The sequence below is a fragment of the Dicentrarchus labrax genome, unplaced genomic scaffold (assembly GCF_905237075.1).
Source record: "Dicentrarchus labrax unplaced genomic scaffold, dlabrax2021, whole genome shotgun sequence".
In the NCBI taxonomy this organism is placed as follows: Eukaryota; Metazoa; Chordata; class Actinopteri; family Moronidae; genus Dicentrarchus; species Dicentrarchus labrax.
In genome coordinates, this window is record NW_026136710.1 from 24,914,425 (window position 1) to 24,929,912 (window position 15,488).

The window sequence follows — 15,488 nt, forward strand, 5'->3', positions numbered from 1 at the left end:
GTACATGTATATGTATATGTAAACATTAGGGACAGAATCACTAAACACCTCTATGTCTCAGTGCCTCAAACTAGATCCTGATCTGGACTCGGCTCCACTCAGAAGACAGCAGCCGGCACTATGAGAAGACCAGCCAGCACCACGAGCAACCGCAGCAGCCTCAACAACAGACGCCACCAACAGAATCCATCCAGGATTCAGTGACTCTATCAGAACCTTGACACAGACTGTGGCATAATATGTAGCTGACTCACAAAAGGTCCACAAAACACACAGTGGACATAGATCAGAGGCTATGGGGGGGAACAATCCTATATCCCCTGTGAGGCCCACTGGAGAGACAGTTTCATCCAAGGCATTAAGCCAGAAATCAGTGACATGGTGAAACGTAACTGTGTGACTTGGACTATGGAAACCTTCAAATTACAACTGGACACTCTGCGATACGGACAAGGCTGAGGATGTGGCAGAAGAGGTTGAGGCAGGACACCAGCCGATTGACTAGCGGGTGGGCCAGGGACAGTGAATGACCCATCTGGTTTGGACGCAAGGACTGAGAACAATTCATTCACAGACTTTTTTAGTGAATGATTAATTATACATAATTTTAAGACTTGGTACAATTTAAACAGATTAGTTATGTAAAATCCACCCTCGTACAGTTGTTATGAACGAGGATATTAGCTATGGAGAGCAAACAGTTTTTTTGTACCAGGTTGTAAACATCTATTGTAAAGTTGGGCATTTCAAAATGAAGGAAGTTGCTGCATTGGCTTCATTTGACAACCACGGAGGTTGCCGTTTGGTCACAACCATCAACATACATAAAGACAGACGACATGGCAAATCTTCAAAAGTGAAGCCAAAACATTTCTATTACTCTCCTGGTGGCTTACTGCAGTATAGTAAATAAAGCCTGCTGCCTCCATGTTAGCAGATGGGACATGGGCCAAACTAAAATAACATATTTCATGTCAAATACATTTTTCCCAAAGAGGGTTTCTGGCATTTTATGTAGCTCTTATCATGCTGATGCAGTACTTCTCAAATGGTGGTGTGTCAGGGGGGGCGTGAGAGGCAGGGGGGACTGACGGAGGAGGAGAGATGGAGAAGTTTCTGACAGGAGTGAAAAGAAAAACGGAGGAGGAGGTGCGGTGAATACGGTCGGAGTGAGGAAAGACCTGTGTGTGTTTTATGCCTAAAAAATGCACATCCCAGTGAATCATTTGCACTTTTTTCTCTGTTTTGAGAATCACACAGACTAAGCAGTCTTGTTTAAATGTTACAAATTGAGTAAATAAACTGAACATGGAAATTGTTTTAAGTTGTTGCAGATGTTATCTCAGCTCATTTTATTAATCTATTTTGATAATCAGGTGATTGTATGCAGAATGCTGGTGCCAGCAACTCGTACAGTGGTTTGTACAGATAAATAAATAAATATGATCAGGTACTCAGTAGTATTTCAATTCAGGGGGGGTGTGAAAAAATTTCACATGACAGAAAATAATTGAGAACCACTGTGCTGATGTAAGGTTTGATACCTCAGCGCCCACTTGTGGCAGGGGTCTCAAACCCAAATTGGCTTGGGGCCACTGCTGGCATTGTCATCTCATAGGAGGGCTACATCAGCATTCAATTACCACAAGAAAGCGCAGTATTCTGGCAATATTTGCACTACTAACATCCTTTTTAACAGTTTCTGTACATTTTTATATCATAATTTTATATCATCTTTGTTGTTCCCACCAAACAATAGAAAGCCTGAAACTTGTTCTCTTCTTATCAAGTGTTAGTGCGCATTTGCAAGCATCTTTGACCTTTAATGAGAAATTTTATATTTTGAGAATGAAGTCATAAGATTGCAAGGTAAAATCATCATAAAAACATAATTTGTAATATTTTAGTAAAAAATCTAAAATTTATGAAAATGTTTTGTAAGGGAAATTACTTAAAGGATAAGAATTTGTGGTTGATTTTGCAAATGTACATTTGCAAAATTTACCAATTTAGATTATCCAGAGATTGTCCCAAACCGAGTCTGTCTGAATTAAAGTTACTAGCAGAGCATTAATCCTCTTTCACTTTTAAAATGTGTTTTACAAAAAAAAGTAAATGTAACTAAATAACACTAAACTGTAGAAAAAGAAAAAACAAGTCTACAAGGTTCCAAACAGAGAAGCATTTATTATACTGCACAAAACTATAAAACTGAAGCTTGAATTTCTATTGTATGTTCATTGTCTGTGAGTCAGATGTATTCTACAGCATGTCTCTAAAGCCAGCACTGTCTCGTACCATGTTGCTGTAGACTGATTTGTATACCTTCAAAACATCCAGAGATGAAGGGCGGAGCTTAGGGTCTTCCTTCTTACACTCCTCATGGATCTGAAAGAGATGGAAGTGGACTAAATCCCCTCCAGGTACCCTTCCCATTAGGAACCATGTCACGTCTGGGATCTTCCAGATATCTGTCCTCTCATCATACTCATGCATGAGATCGTCTGAAAATGGCTTCCCTTGGTTTCTTAATGGCCACAGCTGCTCTGGGGCTACAAAGTCCCCTGTGAGCTCCCGGTGGCCACATTTCACAAACAGACCTCTGGATGGGTCTACCTCAGGCAGCGCATCCACATCATTAACTACCAAATGAAAGTCACTAGTCAGCAGAAACTGAGAGAGAGTTTTCTCCAGGCTGTTGGAATCACACATAACCCGCCGCCCAGCTGGGCTGTTATGGAGGTAATGGAGGATGGCGACATAATCTGTAGCCAACCTCAGCCGGATCTGCCACGTGTTGTGTTGTTGGTGCCGCTCCTGTGCAAGAACAGCATCCAAGTTAAGCAGTGAACCAAGTGGGTGGTGTTCCGTGACCAGGGTGTTGTCTTCGAGGCAAAACCCCACCAACTGCACCACCAGGGGACTCTGCAGGGCCTCTAGCATGGACAGTCCATGGAGAAAATCATCCAGGTAATCCAGAGAGGCTAGTTTGGATAGAGCCACCTTCTGTCTCCTCCACTCTGCCAGATAGACCTGAGGAAAGAAAAGTGGATGCTGAGGTCAGTAAGGCTAGAGTTAGCACAACATTGTCTGAAACAACAACATTATTGCATTCTTTTGTCTAAACTGAACAAATTTGTCATAAATTGCTAATTTCAATTTGATAAGATTAGCCTCTAAACAGTGACCACAAGGCAGCTATTGGGAGTTTAAAACTGATTTTTATAAGTTGTCATGCCAAAAATCATATGCCCACAAAACAAGCAAACAAAAAGAAACATCGTTGAACATCTCAGTAAATTGCCAGTCATGAGGCACATCACAAAGGCAATTTTTGGTGGGCTTCAGACTTGTATGACAGCTCTAGAACATATGGATTAAATTTGTACCCAAGAGAGATTTCTAAATTGGTGAATGTGAGAAGTTCTCTTAAATGACAAGTACATAGCAGTTAGAATCTGTTTGTACATTTGGTCCCTGCATTATGTTTGAAATTTCTTTTGAAAAGCCAGTAAGAATGGTCTTGCCAAGTGCCAAGTATGGATTAATCAGAATCAGAAATACTTTACCGAGGAGAAATGTGTTCGTTAAGAAAAAGAAAGAAAATAATCATATTACAATATCTAACAATACATTAAGAAATAGAAATAAATATATCAGTAGTATCACACATATAATATTATAATATTAATATAATAAAAGTATGCACATTATACTACTAACCCATGCTACGTGTGCTTACTAGTGTCTTACAGCACATGTAGTATGAGACTGCCAACACTGCAATTTGAAAAAAAGAGAAAACATATTCACTAATTTAACAATATAAATGTGAACTGTTCGTTCTTTATTTCAAAACTAAGTTGGAAAAATGAAGGTGGTTCCCAGCATCAGTGATATTGGTGAGGTGAGGTGTCTGCGCAGAGCCCATAGGATACTGAAAGACAGCACCCACCCCAGCCACAGCCTGTTCACCCTGCTGCCATCAGGGAAGAGGCAGCACTGACTGGAGTCATACGCTTACAACTAAAACCTTTATGTATTTAAATCAATTTGTATAAATATCACATTTGTATCCATGTTATTTGTAACAACAATATATTCCTCAAAATACATCAGGTCTGCATATGTGTTTTCTACCACCAGATTAAGAAGCACCTTTGTCCTTATAAATGTAATTCCAGTGACTGTGTGACCAATGAGAAGGTATCAGCCCAACGTGGATGTGGATGTGGATTCTGTGTTGCCCTCCTACATTGCAAGCATAAAATAGGAGGAATTAACATGACTTGAGGCTTTCTGTTGGTGTTCTTTTTTTTTATTCCATACACTACCTATAATTCAGTTCACTCAATAAACTAAGCCAACATGCAGTGTAAAAGACCATTTACCTTCTTAACGGCACCCTGGCCAATCAGCTTCAGCTTGTGAACTTCAGAATTTATCTGTGAACACTGGAGCCAGGGGGTGCAGTTTTTCATGGTCGTCATTTTAAAGTGTCGAGGCCCACAGCCTACATAAGAGGACACCGGCTGCTGATCAGTCTGATACACAGAGTCCAGATACAGGTAGATCAAGACATTGCTGAGGAGCAAAGCAGCAAGGCACACCCCGACCACTGGAATGCTATGGGAGATAGTACTGCTATTGGTCCGACCCATGGTGCTCTGCATCTGAAATGGAAAACTGTTTGTTAATCCTGGATTAAGTTATTTTATCATATTTTCAAATAAAGGCAAAATTAGTAAATGGTAATGGCGCTTTTACACTACCTGCCACATTTGCCCTTTCACACACATGAACTCAGTGATGGCAAGCCCATCAAACAGAAACTAACTCATTCATACACATTCACCCACCGATGCACGAGATGCAAGAGCATTTTGGGGTTCAGTATCTTGCTCAAGGATACCTCGACATGCGGCATCAGTAGCCAGGGATCGAACCAACAACCTTCCAATTAGGGGACGACCCGCTCTGCCTCTGCGCCACAGACACCCAGTAGAGAGTTCAAGATTCAAGATTCAGATTCAAGAAGCTTTATCTATCCCGAGGGAAATTACTGTGCAACAGTTTCAATACAAAGGTGGTAAAGTACTACAGGGTTAAAGTAAAAATAACATAAAATAAAATAAAATAAAGGCTAACATAAAATAAATCAAACAATTAACTAAATGCAACAAAATGTAAGCACTTACAGGTAACATAAGTAGAAAAGAAGAAACAAGTAACTAAATGTGACAAAGTGCAACAAAAATTGCAGTTAAAAGTAGGTATATACAATATACAACAATACGCACTGTGCAGTTTAGCAGCATAAATTGAAATAAAATAAGTACAGCAATTGTTAAAAACAATGATCTGCATTCATATGGTTGGGTGAATGCTAAAGATTTAATTGCAGTCACATGGGGTAGGTGCATTTTAACCCTCCCAGCATGCACGTATGTTTTATTGTGTGTGTGTTCCTGCTCCACAATGTTTCCAATGTTTGCACTCTGTTAAACATTACCAACAAATATGATTAGACTACCAATGATTTTCGGTCGGCAAGAGACTTAAGTTTCTAAATTTTCTTAAAAAGAAGGTTTATCTGCATGAACAATTTAATGACAAATGTCAAATTAAATGCCATGTGTTCTAGTGCCATTGGTCTTTTAACAGTCGGAATCTCTGAATGAATGAATGAATGTTACCATGTATAAATATATATCTTCATAATGATAACTAAATATTGACCAACAGATCATAGTGATTGCTCAATAACTTTTAATGTTCTCATCTAAAATAATAATTCATATCAACATAATAATGTGAAGAAGACTGAGGAAATGTTTTTTTGATCCTAGGTCAGTGGGTAATCTTCCGCCAGTGGTTATGGCAAATAGTCCGTACTTGTATAGCTCCTTTTTAATCTTCCGACCACTCACAGCTTTTTACACTACATGCCACATTCACCCATTCACACAGTGATGGATCACAAACAGAAAAATTCTTACACATTCATTCACCGATGTAAAAGTGGTGCAAATTGGCCTTCTTGCTCAAGGACACCTCGACATACAGCTGGGGGTCAAACAAACCGGTATACCTCCTGCACTTTAAAAAGTAACGCCGTGGCCCTATTCTCACCACTTAATTAAATGCATGGTTGAAAGTTAAAATTTCTAATATATTGATCTAGATCAACCTTTTAAGTTGCAAAAAATGTTTTATGAGTTGTGTTGATATAATAATGTTGGTAATTACGTCAACTTAATATTGTGAGTAATTTAAACTAACATTTCTGCGTTAATTGGTTCAAAACAAAAGTCAAGTTGTATTAACTTGTATTAAATTTACTTGATAAATTTTTCTCCACCTTGAGTTCAGCATTTCAAGTCCCCTCCCCTACCCACCCACCTATCACATGCCTGGGTAAATTCAGACAGTTGAGACTCTGTGTTAGCAAATACGATATACAAAGGACATTTTTGAAGTGAGTATAATTTTATTTGCAAATAAATTCTTGCAAGAATTTGGGCATATTCTCAATTGTGATTTGACCAGCTGTGGATTTGTGACTGGAAGTTAGGCTACATCTGTTAATACAGTTGATGGAATATGTGGTACTAATAAACATAGTTAAGGCCAGTCATATTTAGCAGCCTAGTTTAGCCATTCTCTTCTCTTCTCCAGGTATGGAAATTATTAGGCTTATATTTGTTGACAGTCAACAATTAAGATTATATCTGGTCAGTTACTTTCCTTTAATACTTTTTTCCCCCCTTTTCTTAAATAGCCCAATACAACTTAAGTACATAGAGACGTAGCTATCCACTGCCTTGGAGAGAAGGAAGAGGACTGTTCTCAAGGAGTTTAGAGTAAGTAATTCAACATCTTGAAAGAAAATGAAATCCACGTTGGGCAGTGTAAATACACAGGGCAGTACCTCAAATATATGAAAAGCCACTTGGAGATACAAATATGGAACTTTTGTTTTGGCATTTCTCCACATTGTTGCAGTAAAAATGCTTGATATTAAGTATAATTTTTTTATTCATCATAGGCGCATAAAACACTTTAATGTAACATATTTTATTTTAAATGTAGGTTCGAATTATAGCTTACTGTTCTTAATACCTTTATTTTGAAAACCGGAAGTGAATACGCTGTAAATGTGAGTGCGGCTGATTTGACCACGGAGATCGGAGTAACGGCTGGCTTGACCGCAGTTATCATATCACAGTCGTTATCTCGAGATCTCAAATTAATTAACTTGTTATCACGGGAAAACAAAGTTTTGTTATCTCGAGAAAATTAACTCGTTATCACGGGAAAACGGAGGAACTAAAATGTATGAATACATGGCCCTTTAGGGCTTCCGTAATTCTGTGCTCTCAACTAGCTTAAAAGATACTGCATATGGCAGCCGTGAAAATCTGCCCAGGGCAGCATCCCCCTAGACCCCTTCAGTTTGGGCTAAGCCCCGAATGTTCACAGCGGCTTCGTGAATAGTACTATCAGAGAATGTCTAATAAGGAGAGAAGTTCCACTCTCGGTATACTTCCGGCTTCTGAACTGTTGCAGTTCCCCTCTGGTTCCATATGAGGGCGCTCACAGGATGAGTGCAGAATGAATGGAGCTCTATGGAGCTATACCCTCAAAATCCACTTTTCTCAGGATATCATTTTTTGTCTAGTAATTTGAATGTTGCATTCAAAAGGGGACGCAAAGAAATTACACATTGCTGGGTGTTAGATTTTTTAGAGTCACTTATTTGCTTTAAAAAGTCTTTTAAAATGTCAATGACGTCATACACATCGTACGGCCAGAGATACTGCTTTACGGCAACTGCTTCCGCGCTCTGCACTTCCTTTTCTCTCGAGGCATCGACAACATAGACATAACGATAGGCAGATAAAAGTACCAGCAACACAAAAAAAAGTTGCTGTGTTAAAAAAAAATCCGCCTTAACATTCTGGTCCCGCTTCGGATGCCATCAAGCGGGATCTCTGGTCGTAATCAGTCCTTCACTGACCAATCAGCGTTCATTAGCAGAATGCTAGCGTGTTATGGGCAACAACAACTCGTCCTGTAAGAAATCGAAAGGACATAAGTACTCTTTCATTCAACTTTCAGCCTATAACCCATGTTGAACTTGCAAAAACTACAATCAAATCTGAGATTTCTCAACGACAATCAGGTGAAAGAGACAAATTTAGCCGTCTAGCTCCATCTGCTCACATTCATTGTGCAATCATGGGCGATCGCCCCCAGTGGACCTGCAACCAAAATTCTGTACAATGGGACTTAATAGAGAGTGGCCAGGCTCTCCGTAGACGGGCTCTGGTACTATACAATAGAACTACCACAGATGTCTGAAAGGCATGGTGAAAGAGAACACACACTGATGTAGGAGCATACGTAGTATGACGATTGTGGATAAGATGCGTCTGACGTTTTACGACCAGTTCCCAGCACTGTAACTCTATGTTAAAGACAGGCAGGCATAGCAGGCTACCTTCCGTTTATGTAACGTTACAACAACACAGATAAATAACTACGTTATCATTATTTAGAGTAATTTACTAACATACCTGCCGCAACACGGGTTCACATGGTGTTTGTCACAATTCAGCAGACACAATAACAACCTGTCCAGTACTAGTAAGATATAGCATAGCATACAACATGTCATATGGCACGAACTCCACCAGTCAGATCCAGAAGAAAAACTTCCTGTCAGGGTTACAGAATAAAAGCGTCATATTTACACAACTCAATTATTGACTTAGTAAAAGCGCCACAGTATCATCCCCATTTGTGAGAATATTTACATTAATATCACCGCCCACTTCGAGACCTCTGAATAACACACAAACCTTACAGTTTGTAAAGATGAAGACTTTATTCTGAAAAGAAGTGGAAGTGTGGTTGTTACTGATTCTTACCAATGGTACACCACAGGTTTTTTCACGTCTATACAGTCGACTGAAAGACGTCTAACGGGAGCGAGCAGGTAATGTTACCATTATTTTTTTTTTATCTACAAAGGAGGCTAAGTCGCAGGCTAACGTAAGCTACCCGTCAGACACCCTCTGTCAAACTGACCACAGCTCTAATTTGATATTTAACCTGTAAAAACACACACCAACGCACAAGATAGCTAATGTTAGCTCATGTACAAACAATTACCCTCCTTAGCTACTTAAGGAGCTGACTAAGTTACAACGAAACTGCAGCTGCTTTTTATCTTTACAGTTAGCATGCTTAGATAAAGGGGTCTGCTATATTTATACCCCCAATAGCTAACTTAAGTGCAAAGATGGCTTTTTTTCTTCGCTTCCGGTTTAGTTCAGGCGTGACATCTGTTTATTCGTAATGGTGTCTATACGTGATAAAAAAAAAATTATAATGCATCATTCATTTTGAACATGAAATTGAGTATATTGTGTTTACGTTTACGTTTATTTCCACCCAAACCTCTGCAGATGTTTATTTTCTAACTAATCCCAGTATTTGCTAACGTAACATCTCTGCTGTTATTGACATTGGCCAGCGGTTATTTCGAAAATGAAACAACCGTGTCTAACGTTACCATAATGCTGGAACAAGAAAGCGGTTATATATTAGGGTTTAGGTGGCTGTATACGTACATAAAGGTGTAAATGTTCAATCTTAAACCCTATCTTGTTTTCTGGTTCAATACGTGCTGTGGTCCATGAGTGGGATGAGCCCTGTTTCCATAGTTTCCTCCACAGAGGCCTGTGATGTCAACACAGCACTGCCCATTCACACCCCTCCTCTCCCTCTTCTTCCACCTTACTGTGTGAACAGCAATGAGTCACCAAGCAAGCTCAACGTCTCAATTATTATTCCTTTGCCATTTATAAGCATCCTGTGGGTTTCAAGGTAAATGTGTCACACAGTAGCTTGCACAATGCAAACCTGGAAGCATCAAGGTGGGTTGAGAGTAGTGTTGGGCTAGTTACTCAAACATGTTTATTTATCACTCATTACTCATTACTCTTTTCAAAAGTAATATTGTTACTTACGTATCACTCCCTGCCAACAGTAATTGCTTACACTACTAATGATATTTCTTTTCTCCTACTCCTCACAAAGTTGGTGACCTCTGAGCATTACTGGCTATTTAGTTATTCATCACAATAAAGCAAGACAACAGTTCTGACTGTATTTGTTGGGCCTAAAAATGGTTTCCACTGATAGGGGCTTTAGCGTTTTTTGCCGGCACTGTAGTTTCTATTATACGTACCGTGGCACTACCAAAATACATTGCACGGCTGCTTACATAGACAATGAATGGAAAGTTCACAGGTATTAGTCTGCCCTTTGAGTTGACTTCTACTTGTGTGAACCAACCCGACCTTTTGACAATTTTGGGTGTACACAAGGGTAATTTTCAACACGATCACACCCACAGCAATCTCCTTTGATTGACAGCTTCTAGTTGGCTACCTGAACATCAGGCAAACACCTCGGTTATTAATTACACATGATTCCTGACAACAAGTACGGAACAATGGTGGCAACACACTGTGGTTAAGTGATCAGTTGTTTGCAAAAACTCAGTCAAGCCAGCTGCTATTTAGATTCTGATGTGTGTCCATGCTGTTGCAAAAAGATGAAAGACTCCCATTACTGCAGTCATTTCTCACATTATGCTACACAACCTAATTCAACCCTGTTCTGTTGGTTCAGGATGACCAAATAACTCCTAATTTGATAAAAACTGTTTCCATAAGAGAAAATTGAAGGAAAAGTAATTTTGGAAGGCACCAAAAAAATTTCAACTTAACAAAAAAACTAAAACAAAGGGCCCATGCCAGAAAAACTGTGTATACTTACTTCTGAATATAATTTTTCGCCTTTTCAAACTGCAGTCAGTTGTTCCTGTGGTAAAAGTGGAAAAGCTGGAGCAGCTGCAGTAAAAGTAGAAAAGGTTTACACTGGTAGACACAGCTTCCTTCTTTCATTTGTGCAGCAACCTTCTTGAAAAGGTTGCAGTGTGATATTTGCTTTCAGATTGAGTGTTATATAAAAATCTCCAGTTGGAAAAACAATATAACTTAGACTTAAGTGAAATGGACCAACCCTATCAACAACATGTGAATGGATGGTAATTAAGAACCAGTTCCAGTTGAGAACCAATTCAAATTGTCCGATCCATCAGAATCGTGCGCTACTGAGATTATTAATACCTTTTATCAATGCTGCCATGTTTTTCTGACAGTCTGACAGACACAATTGATCAGGAATCAATAAGGGAATCAACAAAGAATCGTACTGATAAGCAGATTCAATAATAATGTTGGTTCAATACAATATTATCTGTTCCCATCCCTACAAAATAAATAAAATGCATTATCTGAGCCTGCGGTGTTACTGGGCTGACTGTCTGTGCTGGGTTAGGTGTTACATCACCTTGGCAGTCGGTTAACACTCGTGCTTTTTTCAGATTGTTGCTCCAGACATACTTTTGAGCAATCTTACCCACGGGGAGGACCTGTCTAGGCATAAATTGCAGTTCGACATGCTGAAGGAGTGAGGTCCAGTAGGGATACTATCTTCACCTCCTCTATACCGATTCCTCAACCAAGCTAAACAAGGAAAACAGGTGCTACAGGTGATCTCTCATGCAGTTTACTGTACCTCTTTACCCACAGCATATTGCTGACCACCTCTGTTTCACATTTGCAGGCCAAACTACAGCAAGACGCGGTGATAACCACATGCATGATGAGAGTCCCTGTGTTCTGTGTGATGGGGCTAGCATTTATCTGCCACAGCCACTGCCTGGGAATACAAAACCCTCTGTATGGGTTCAAAAGGTAAAATTTTTTAGCTAATTTTCAGGTTCATATTGTACTTAAATTTTCAAAAAGCCTTTTAACTAGGGCTGCACGATAATTACCGGGGCAGACATAATACATACATAATAATAATAATAATAATAATAATAATAATAATAATAATAATGATAATAATAATTTATTTAAATTATTTGAAACTTTACTATAACTTTAAACAAAACATTTGAATAATCACAACTGTTTTTGTTGTGTTAAAAGTGATGTCAGTTCGATTTGGTTAGGTCAGAGCTATTTCTAAACTTTCTTACCATCAGGTTTTCATAGACAGGTTATGAACTTCTTTTTAGAATACAAAAATGTACGTACCAAGGCTGAGTCCTTGCTGCAGTGGCCCACAGTTTCGAATCTAACCTTCAGCCCTTTGCTGCGTGTCATTATTAGTAATTATCAGTAGTAGTTATCATATTGGCACCAAAAAAAATTACTCATTTAGATTATATCCCTGGTCATATTGTTCACCTATTCAACAATTTATGCCAAAAAATTATAGAATTTTATCTTCCTGTTAACCAATATATGGACTGTGCTTATGCAAGCATAAGCAACCAATTTCAACAAAAAATATTATGGCATTCACCCATCAATCAATCTTCAACTCTGATAGATAGAGATTAATTAGTTAGCTAGCTACAACATGCAACATGGCTTAGTTAGAGTATTTCTGGGGATTGGGCCTCTGATTACTGTACAAAAACACAACTATATCAGTGATTTGGGTGAAACTGCATAATTTTTTTATGGTTTTCTCTCTGATGCGGCTTTGCTTCAACTCCGCTACCTGTCGATAGCGTGCATAAAACACAGACAGAGTGGCCTGTTTGACGACAGTGGTACGGAGTTTCCTCATGAAAAGTAGTGCTGTCAGTTAAACGCATTATTAATGGCGTTAACGCAAACCCATTTTAACAGCGGCAATTTTTTTATTGCGAGATTAACGTTCTTTTTGACCTAGCACACTTTTTTTTCACATGCTGTTGCAACAACTAGTAACGTTAGAAAAACTACAACACCACACCGGATCAAGCTAGAACGGAAACAAAATAACAGGCACGCCGCACACACTTGTTCAAGAGTAAGAGACATTATGTTTTGAGTGGATGGCGAGCGCGAGACGCCGAAATGTATGCCAATAATATTCTGAATGGAAAGTTTACTTTTAAAAAGTTGCCAAATGGTTCCATTGACAAGACCAAAGTGATTTGTGTGTTTTGTCGTTGTGAACTTAGCTATCATCGCAGCCATCCAGTCTGAAATACCACTTGATGGCCAAGCACACGCCCCCTCGTCAAATAAGTATTAGGCCATGGTTTAACTGCACTATAGGCAGAGTCCTAGTTTACCTTACATGTGCAATGTGTTGTAATTTTATTTTGTATCGCCCTGTTTTGATCCCTTAGAAAGGGCTGTTGAAGGGGCTGTTTGTGTGAAAAAGTATTTTTTTCATCCTTTTATTGATGGACAGGGTCAGTGTTACATTGTGTGAGAGATTATTTGCTCCACGTGAGAATGTTTGTGTGAAATTGAACACTACAGTATGCCAATGTTGTTTTCAATAAAAAAAACATTTGCACAAAGCAAGCCGATCCACTTTTCCGTGTTGATAAGAGCATTAAAATGAGAAAAAATAATGGGACAATCAAGGGACATTTAGAATAGATAAAAATGTGCGATTAATTGCGAGTTAACTATGACATTAATGCGATTAATCGCGATTAAATATTTTAATCGTTTGACAGCACTAGCTAAAAGTATTCCATTTTGCCAATCAGTGTTACACACTGGAAATTTTTTTAATGGCAAATGTGTGGTCTGTACATTGGGCCCCAGATTTACTTACATAATTTTTTGCCCTCACAATCTAATTAAAGCTTGTGTTTGAACTGATTGCTCACAGCAGACATTGTGTTGCGTTGCAGCACAAAATGAGCTAGGTCCAGTTTCTTGCTGGACAACCCCTGCTATGCTGGAGCCCTCTGGAGCCCCACTGGGTCAACCCTGTGGGCTCATTGACATGAATAATGGTGGAGTGCTAATGAGTCTTAACACTGCTTAAAGGCATACTATGCAAGATTTGCACCTTAATATAACAGCTTCGAAGTCATTTCGATGGTAAACGAACTCGTAGTATAGTGAATCATACCGATAGCAACGCTGGGGAGGGATGCCGCTGGCAGACCCAGCAATGCAAGTCTGAAGATGGCGCCCCGCCTAATCTCTCGAGAATCACGAATTGCTTTACGGCGCGACGTGACATACATCAATGACATAAGAAGCAGCCTCAATGGAAGACGTTACCTGGTCAGTAGACATCTTCGGAGTCTATCTCTGAACACGTACCGGTATACAGGGAGGAGGGGATCAGGCCGTGTGTGCAGAGACGCAGAGCCGTATATAGAGACGGCTCTGGTGAGTGGTATTTACGACAGTTAACGTTAAATACAAGTACTCCGCAGCGACTCTAGGGGTAGCTGTTTGACAAAACCGGAAAACTGCATAGTATGCCTTTAAGGCAGCTGCTGTGACTTACTAGGCAAAAAAAACATTATTATTACTATCATTATTATTATCATTTTTAATTAATTTTGTGTAAATGGGTTGTTTTGTTGAAGGGTAGCTAGGCAGTATGACTGTTGTACATTATGAAGTAAACCACTTTGTTCCTTTCTTCCTCCCTTAGGTCTCAGGAAAATGTCTTGCCAGATCCCAGCGACTGTGTGTCTAGAACCAGGCAGCAGCCGGTCTTAACAAACCCACACAATTTCTCTTTGGATATTCGGATGCCTGGTGTTGTCCCAGCTGGAGTGAGTCTGTTTCTCTGAAATGTACTTCTTTGACAGGGTTAAAAAGCAAGAGTATCTCCAGCTTTAGACTGTGATAGACATTTTTTACTATATTGTTTTACTAATTTTTTTTTAATAGACCAAACAATTAATTTGTTTATTAATACAATATGCAGCAAATTAGTTAATAATAAATACCCTAACCCTAAAACAACTAATCAGAGCCAACAAAGATGATTGATTGCTCAGTCTCATTCCCAGGTGTCAAATAACCATCCAAAACAATGAAAATCAACAATCATCAAGCCACTAACCCAAAGTGTCTTTCTATCTTTCTCAGCTCTCATTGGTTGTTTGCATTCAGGCCTGTAGATTCTTGCAAAGGTCAATTAGGAGAAATCGGAGGAGCCTGATTTTTTTTTCACAAATTATCTGTCTCATGTACTATTGTCAGGATATAGCGAAAGTTTTAGCAAATAACTTAATTTATAAAAGTTAAATACTTAAGACTTTATCGCTTTTTTACCCCCAAATAATTACATCCCTAGTACCTACTGTTTTTCGTATAACTATAATTGTCTTATCAAACTGATCAAGTGGGTTCTTGTTATCTTTTATAATGCAAGAACTTTTCATGGAGATATTCGGAAACCTTACCTACATTTCCACCAAAGTAAATATTTCTCAGCTAGACTTCATGGTGTAAAATAAGTTCTGTTCTGGGGTAGTACTTACCTATGGCCCAGGAACTACACATGCATTAACAGGACACATATTGTATTTTAAATAATGTTTTACTCTAAACATGACTGACTCTATTTTTCAGTAATGA

General features: G+C 39.0%; 2 protein-coding genes across 5 annotated transcripts in view; one reads left to right on the top strand and one right to left on the bottom strand.

Moving 5' to 3' along the window:
• Positions 1–2,167: 2,167 nt before the first annotated feature.
• pomk (protein O-mannose kinase) lies at positions 2,168–8,718 on the bottom strand. Of its 2 annotated transcripts, none has more exons than XM_051412362.1 (3): positions 8,580–8,718; positions 4,392–4,673; positions 2,168–3,033 (listed from the first exon to the last, which is right to left on the bottom strand). In XM_051412362.1, the coding sequence occupies exons 2-3, from the start codon at positions 4,671–4,673 to the stop codon at positions 2,263–2,265; spliced, it is 1,053 nt and encodes a 350-aa protein (XP_051268322.1). In that variant the 5' UTR covers positions 8,580–8,718; the 3' UTR covers positions 2,168–2,262. The 2 variants fall into 2 exon arrangements, with proteins under 2 accessions (XP_051268322.1, XP_051268323.1); XM_051412363.1 differs by lacking the exon at positions 8,580–8,718 and adding an exon at positions 4,860–6,282.
• Positions 8,719–8,763: 45 nt separating this feature from the next.
• pam (peptidylglycine alpha-amidating monooxygenase) overlaps positions 8,764–15,488 on the top strand; it is a 59,642-nt gene continuing 52,917 nt past the window's right edge. Inside the window, exons 1-4 of one of the 3 annotated variants that reach the window (XM_051412269.1) lie at positions 8,764–9,001; positions 11,462–11,620; positions 11,704–11,834; positions 14,554–14,677. In XM_051412269.1, the coding sequence (XP_051268229.1) occupies positions 11,740–11,834; positions 14,554–14,677 (219 nt within the window). In that variant the 5' untranslated portion in view covers positions 8,764–9,001; positions 11,462–11,620; positions 11,704–11,739. The other 2 variants (XM_051412270.1, XM_051412271.1) reach the window with 2 other exon arrangements.